The sequence below is a fragment of the Odocoileus virginianus genome, chromosome 21 (assembly GCF_023699985.2).
Source record: "Odocoileus virginianus isolate 20LAN1187 ecotype Illinois chromosome 21, Ovbor_1.2, whole genome shotgun sequence".
Lineage (NCBI taxonomy): Eukaryota > Metazoa > Chordata > Mammalia > Artiodactyla > Cervidae > Odocoileus > Odocoileus virginianus.
In genome coordinates this window covers 6,786,349-6,793,300 of record NC_069694.1, presented here as the reverse complement: position 1 = coordinate 6,793,300, position 6,952 = coordinate 6,786,349, and the positions used below count along the sequence as shown (strand labels likewise).

Sequence of the window (6,952 nt, the reverse complement as noted above, 5' to 3'; positions counted from 1 at the left end):
GTGATTTTTTTCAAAACAGCCACGCTGAAATGTCACATTTCATATTTTTTTTTTAAACTCAACTCTCCCCAGAACACTTTATAATAAAGATAACATATAATATACTATATACATCTCTTTAAAATAGTCAAGTACCATAATGCCCTTAAAACAGGGTTTGGTAAGCCAGTAAGGTCAATTACAGTTGACAAAATACACTCAGCATGGGGCATGCCTTGTCACAGCACCCAGTAAAATGCTGGGACTGTTCACAGGATTATCCTTCATTAGGAAAGAAAAATTAGAACTTCTGTGTTCTAGCTGTTTGTACTTCCACCTAAATAAGTGCCTATGCATGTTGTCTTGACAGATATTTTTGGAATTTAAACATTGGGGATCTAGTCTAGTGAATCAGATGGGCATAGTTGACTGCCTACAGTAGGTTTTTAGTCCCGTCCATAATCCTTGACACAGCATCCTAAGTCGAATTCCTTCCATCTACCAGACAATTTTAGCAGCTCACTTAGTGCTACGTCTTCCGAGCTGAACGTAGGCATCCCGGCCATCCTACCTTCAGTTCCTATCCCTGAGAAAAGAGGCTGCATGTGAAAACACAGTAAAAGCCAACGGAAACTACTTTTGGAGAAAAGTTTTTCTTTTTGTAGGCTGTGAAGCAGGCTGTTGGTACTACTAAATCTATTTCCAGGGTCAGTGTGCTGAGACTTGGGAGTCTGAATTTCTGCCCTGGTTCCTACCAGCTGTGGGACCCTGGCCAGTCACATATCTGTTCTGCCTACTTCACTAAGCGCTTGGGAGGTCCCGAGGCAATGGAAACCAAACGGCCGTAGAGCCCAATGAATCACACAACCATAGCATTTCTCCCCACCCAACACACTGTTTACCTGCTTATGGGGTCTGTGTTCTCCCTCTTTAATGTAAGCTCTACGTGTACAAAGTTTTGTTGGTTTTGTTCATGCTGTACTCACCACAGCACCTAGAACAAAGTGGGGCATTTAGTAGAGGTGTAAGAAATATTCTGTAAGATTCATTCTTTTAATTCATTTTCTGACAAGAGCAATCAAATTGATTCTGCAACTTAAAGGACACCTGTGCTCATCTCCTAAAACTAGATGGTATCGGCAAATCGCGTTGATCTCTCACTTTGGGAAGTTCCCTGGCCTTTCCTGTCTGTGAAAAAGACTTTATCCTTTTAAGAGGAAGCAGGAAGTTAGAATTCCAAGAACTGTGGGTTGGGAAGGCCCATAACCCAGGCTACTCAAGACTAACTAGGTAAAATTCTTAATCAATGGCAAAGCTTCGTGGAGCAGTTTTTAGAGGTAATTCCACTGACAAGCTACCACTTTCCCTTGAATTATTAATTGGCTTTACTGATGGATCCCACCTGAAGTTAGCGATGATCTATAGAGAAAAAGGCAGTGTCTTGCTAATCTCGCTGCGTGCTGTAAAAAATGGTGAAACACAAGACTTTGGTTTCCATTGTGGTGACCAGCATACAGGTCACACCAGTACTTTCATGAGACCATCGAACAACTCAATGTCACATCAACTGAGTCCATGTAGATATCTAAGTGTAAAGCTCTTGGGATCATAAACAAACTTCAGCACTGACAACAGTGATAGGCTTTGCCACATCCTACTCTAATCCAGATGCTAAGTAGTAGTTGAGTGCTCAACTTTCTACTACCTGGACCCAAGGCTGAGAACACTGATAATTCCCAATTTTTACTATGTACCTCATCTTCATTAATAATTCCAAATCAAAGATATGATTTTCTCAAGCCAGAAATGGTCAATTCCTTCTATGCTATAAAGGTTTTTTCTAATTTTGTTAGGGAAAAAAAAGTGTATAAAGAAAACACAATTTAAAATAAGGTATTGAAATTGCTTTAAAGAAAGTTTTATTTACTGCATACATCCTAAGAATGTATTGTAAATGAAGCAAGATCTAAATAAACTTAAAAGCTTTTCAAATACAAAGCAACTAAAGATAACAACTAAACTGCCAGCATGTTTGAAAACAGAGAACTCGAAAGCTTTTTTTTTTTTTAAACATTTTTATAGTTTGTTCTTAACCCTAAAAAAAAGTTCACATTTCAAGTTACAAACTTACCTCAGTAGTGTACATATGTGAAATGGTTTTGAAACAACAGGAACAGACAGACCACAGGTAGGTAGGAGGCTCACTGATACTTAACTGGCTATGTCACCAACATTTATTTTTAAGGTAGTTTGGTAGTTGCCATGTTAAGACACCATTTTTTCCTTTTTTTTTTTTTTCCTTTTTTGCAAATAATTTACAGGCACATGTAAAATACAGTAAGACCTCTGGATCAGTCTCATCCAGTGAACCTCTGTGCTAATTAACCCCCCACTGGAAGGAGAGTAAGAGAGCATTTCTTTCATACAAAGTCAAGGGATGGGAACTGAACGCAAATTGCATTTTGTTGGGTTACTCATTACAACGGACTTAAGTTTGGATGCAGCTCGCTGGGTACATCATCAGATACATTGCACAATTACTTTCTGTCATTTAACAATGATGGAAAGGAAGGCTAGGAATGTTTAAAGGCCTTTGCAGGCACGCAATAATCTTATAGAATAGTTAAATAAATATTGCTTATATATAAAAAATTCATCCCACCCTAAGATGAGGGAAGAGAGAGCATCTGGGAATCTCTTAATTTAAAATGTAAAACAGAACTAAAACATCTGCTAAGGGCATGATCCTATTATTAATCCACAATAAGAATTCAGCCATCAGCAAAATTCAGTGAGTGGGAACATTTGATGGAATCTCTAATATGACGTAAAAACACAACTATGTCCTTGCCATCTATTGCACACCTCACTTCCTTGTTAGAACCTTAAAAAAAAAAATTCCAAGTTGATGTATTTCATAAAGTAGATGACAATCTTAACATTTTACTGTATTTTACATTCACTCTGCTAAACAAAAGCCTTTAAACAGGCACAAAACACTGCAACAATACATTTACTTCCTAATAAAACAGAACTGTTTAATAACATTGAAATAAAATGGTTTCGTTTTGCATTCAACTATATACCATGAAATTCTGCAACATAAAACAACTAAAAATGAGCATTAGGAGATATTTACAAACTTTTACTCCTATAGGTCTCTCCTCCTCCTCCTGGCTGTGCACGCCCCAATTCAGTTCACTTGCCACATGCACGCCAACAACGGAGGGAGGCCCTGTTCAATAAACATAATATTTCCAACACCCCTGACAACCAGACATTGTGCATGAAACATGATAAGGCAACTAGAAGCATAACCGTCTGCTAACAAGAGCCTTTGGGGTCTTGTCTATAATAACATTCTCTGTCTCTACAAACTTAGACTTCAAAACAAATATATAATAAAAGCATTAAGAAAGGAGTGAAGGTTTCATATTGGACAATTAAATAGCTATGCAAAGATGCCTTATGCAAACTATTAAAATCTTGTGCTTACACATACTCTGCTATTGAAAATAGCTCCCCAAACAAACCACAATCCCCCCAAAACAAAAACCCATACAAAACAAAAAACCCTAACAAAAAGAAGTATAAAAGCCATCAATGTTCTCTGTCAGAGTAATTAATTTGTCCTTGACTTGCCAAATATGAAGGTGGGGTGGGGCGGGGGGGTGGGTGAGTGGAGGGTAGCGGTGGGTGGCGGAGGGGACATATCTAAGAGCAAAGGCACATGGACAGTGAGAAGGGGCCCAGGACGATGGCAGCAGGTGACCGCGCCTTCCAGTGTTCGGACTCAGAAGTGTGACAAGTCTTTTCAATATTGGCTTAAGGAGAGGTCGAGCGTTTAAAGAACAGAACCATCATGAGTAACACGTGGTTAACACCCGTCAACCCTTAATTCCAGCAGAAATAGAGGTTTCACTCATTTTATAATTGCACTTTCCAGTATAACTTTTAAAATAATGTTTTCTGTAGTATTTTTAAAGCACTATTGTTTGTATCTTTAAATATTGAATATATTTTTCAAAATAGTTCCCTAGCTGCTCAAGTGTGCTTTTTTTTAATATATACTTGATATATTATTGAAGGTACTACAAAATAGAACTCTCTGGAGTGCAGAAGTTAAGAAAATAACCTTCATAACTGAAAATATATCCTTAAAAATACAAAAACAAAAACCTCTATACAAATGTACTATCGGTACAAATTTTTAAGAGATGGTGTTTAAGGCACAAACCATTCCAAGTCTCTTAGAAATGTATGAACACAGGTCTGCTAAATTGAAAACAGTCTTAAAAAACTAGTGAAAACTTCATGTAATATAAAATATTCCAGTATGGTATCTGATAACATTCTTCGCGTGCAGGTTTTGTGTGTGCTAACCCAACACGCTCCTTCTTCATAAATAGTAAAGCGTTCCTTCGGCGGCGGCAGCAGGCCTCAGTAGGTCTGGTACACGTCGTGGATGGGCACCTGGATGGCCGCGGCGGGGAAGGCCTGAGGTATGTAGCCTGCGTATCCGCCGTACACGGCAGCGGCAGCAGCTGCGTTCTTCTGTAGTGTGGCGATCGTGGCCGTGGCGGGAGCAGCAAACGGCACGTAGCTGGCTCCGTAGATCCCGGCAGCGGGGATTCTCTGAACATTCGGAGCCACCGTGTACACTGGAGTTATTGGGCGACCCTGAGGGGAGAGAAAGCATCTTATTGATCACCCGTAGGTATCTAACCAGACAGGCGGAGGACCCCACCCTAGTGGCAGAAAGAGAAGAGGAACTGAAGAACCTCTTGATGAAGGTGAAAGAGGAGAGTGAAAACACTGGCTTAAAACTCAATATTCAGAAAACTAAGATCAGGGCATCCGGTCCCATCACTTCATGGCAAGTAGATGGAGAAACAATGGAAACAGTGACAGACTTTATCTTCTTGGGCTCCCAAATCACTGCAGACGGTGACTGAAGCCAAGATGTTAAAAGATGCTTGCTCCTTGGAAGAAAAGCTATGACAAACCTAAATAGCATATTAAAAAGCAGAGCCATCACTTTGCCAAAAAGGTCTGTATAGTCACAGCTTTGGTTTTTCCAGTGGTCATGTATGGATGTGAGAGCCAGACTATAAAGAAGGCTGAGCATCGAAGAATTGATGCTTTCGAACTGTGGTGTTGGAGAAAACTCTTCAGAGTCCCTTGGATAACAAGGAGATCAAACCAGCCAATCCTAAAGGAAAACAGCCTTGAATATTCGCTGGAGGGACTGATGCTGAAGCTGAAGCTCCAATACTTATGGCCAGGTGATGAGAAGAGCCAACTCACTGGAAAAGACCCTGACACTGGGAAAGATTGAGGGCAGGAGGAGAAGGGGGCGACAGAGGATGAGATAGTTGGATGGCATCACTGACTCAATGGATATGAGTTTTAGCACATTCAGGGAGATGGTAAAGGATAGGGAAACCTGGTGTGCTGCAGCCCATGGGGTTGCAAAGAGTTGGACATTACTGAGTGACTGAACAACAACAACCTATCCGTTCATTCAACAACCCCATTCATTCATTCAGCTCCCAGGGGTGAGGCAATGACAAAGAAACAAAAGTTTCCATTCTCAGGGCAGACGGACGGACAATCGTAAGGGACAGACAGGAGCCGCTGAAGTGGAGCTGCATCCTCGAGGCACATTCAAAGCCAACTGGTGACCATGACAGAACTGGCATGTTCACGGAAAGTTCAAATACCCTGGAATCTTCTGCCCACCATTCTACTCAATCAACCTATGCACCAGAGTGAGCTAGAGATGGGAGCTGAGGTCTACTCTTTACTCAGTTGATCTCACTGTAATTATGAATAAGTATTTTTCCTAAAATACATGCCAGCTGCCTCAACTCATACTTAACTGAAGGAGCATGATGTATCAGCAATGGAGAGGAGCACAGTCTATGACTTTATGGAACAAAATACACAGCTCTCCCAAGGGCCAGCGTCGTGAGCTGTGACCTAAAAAGACTGTGATCATACCGGATCTTCAACAAAGGCGCTCGCTTCAACTATCACCGACTGAAGATATGACACCACTAAATATACAGCTGCTGCGGAAGCTTAGAGAAGAAGCCAACTACCTTGAGAAGCATGAGGAAGCGTCTCTGAAGCGGAAAAATCTGAGCTGGGTTTTGAAGGGTAAGTGGGGCTTCCCCGGTAAAGAATCTGCCCGCAATGCCAGAGAGCTGGGTTCTGTCCCGGGGTCAGTCAGATCCCTTGGAGAACGGAATGGCTACCCAACCCAGTGTTCTTGCCTGGAGAGTTCTGTGGACAGAGGAGCCTTGTGGGCTACAGTCCATGGGGTCGCAAAGAGTCGGACACGACTGAGCGACTAACACTTTCACTTGGATAAGGTGGGATTTCCACATGAGCAGGAAGTGGGGAAAGAGGAGCTATCCGAAGCTCCCTTACTGTAGATGCCACGCTGGCTCTGAAAGTCCAGGATGCTTCCCTCCCTCCACTTGAGAACATACTACATTTTCAGAACAAACAGGGGTAGACGAGGAAGACTGTGGTTCAGTATTTTCCAAAGTGTTTGCTATATGGAGTCCATTCTGTGGACCGCTTTAGGGAAAAGGAGATTTTTGGTAAAACAAAACATACATTTATGTAACCAAACATCTTGTGTAACTTATGTTCCATAGAATGCCCTGTGGCACAAATAGTTAGGGATATGTAAAAGGGAGAATTATATTTTAAAAAATTATTTCTTCCTGGGTCTTATAAAGGAATTACTTATCATTCCTTTACAAAAATCTGCAATTCAGAGTCACAAAATTATGTTCAAAGCAACTTCAGAATTGAAGAGTCATTTTTTTTTCAACTGTAATCCAAATAATAATTACAAATAATATCCAAATGATAGCAGTAACAGAGATGACCGTCTGCTAGGCACTATTCTAAGTGCCTTATTTAAGTGACACTACTGAGACATCATCACAACCACCAA

The 6,952-nt window shown here is 40.9% G+C and overlaps 1 protein-coding gene across 13 annotated transcripts in view; it reads right to left on the bottom strand.

Moving 5' to 3' along the window:
• Positions 1-1,881: 1,881 nt before the first annotated feature.
• RBM47 (RNA binding motif protein 47) overlaps positions 1,882-6,952 on the bottom strand; it is a 175,437-nt gene continuing 170,366 nt past the window's right edge. For all 13 annotated transcript variants that reach the window (XM_070451990.1, XM_070451989.1, XM_020878959.2 and 10 more), the window contains one exon: positions 1,882-4,659. In XM_070451990.1, coding sequence (XP_070308091.1) covers positions 4,420-4,659 — 240 coding nt within the window. In that variant the 3' untranslated portion in view covers positions 1,882-4,419. The remainder of the gene's footprint in view (positions 4,660-6,952) is intronic.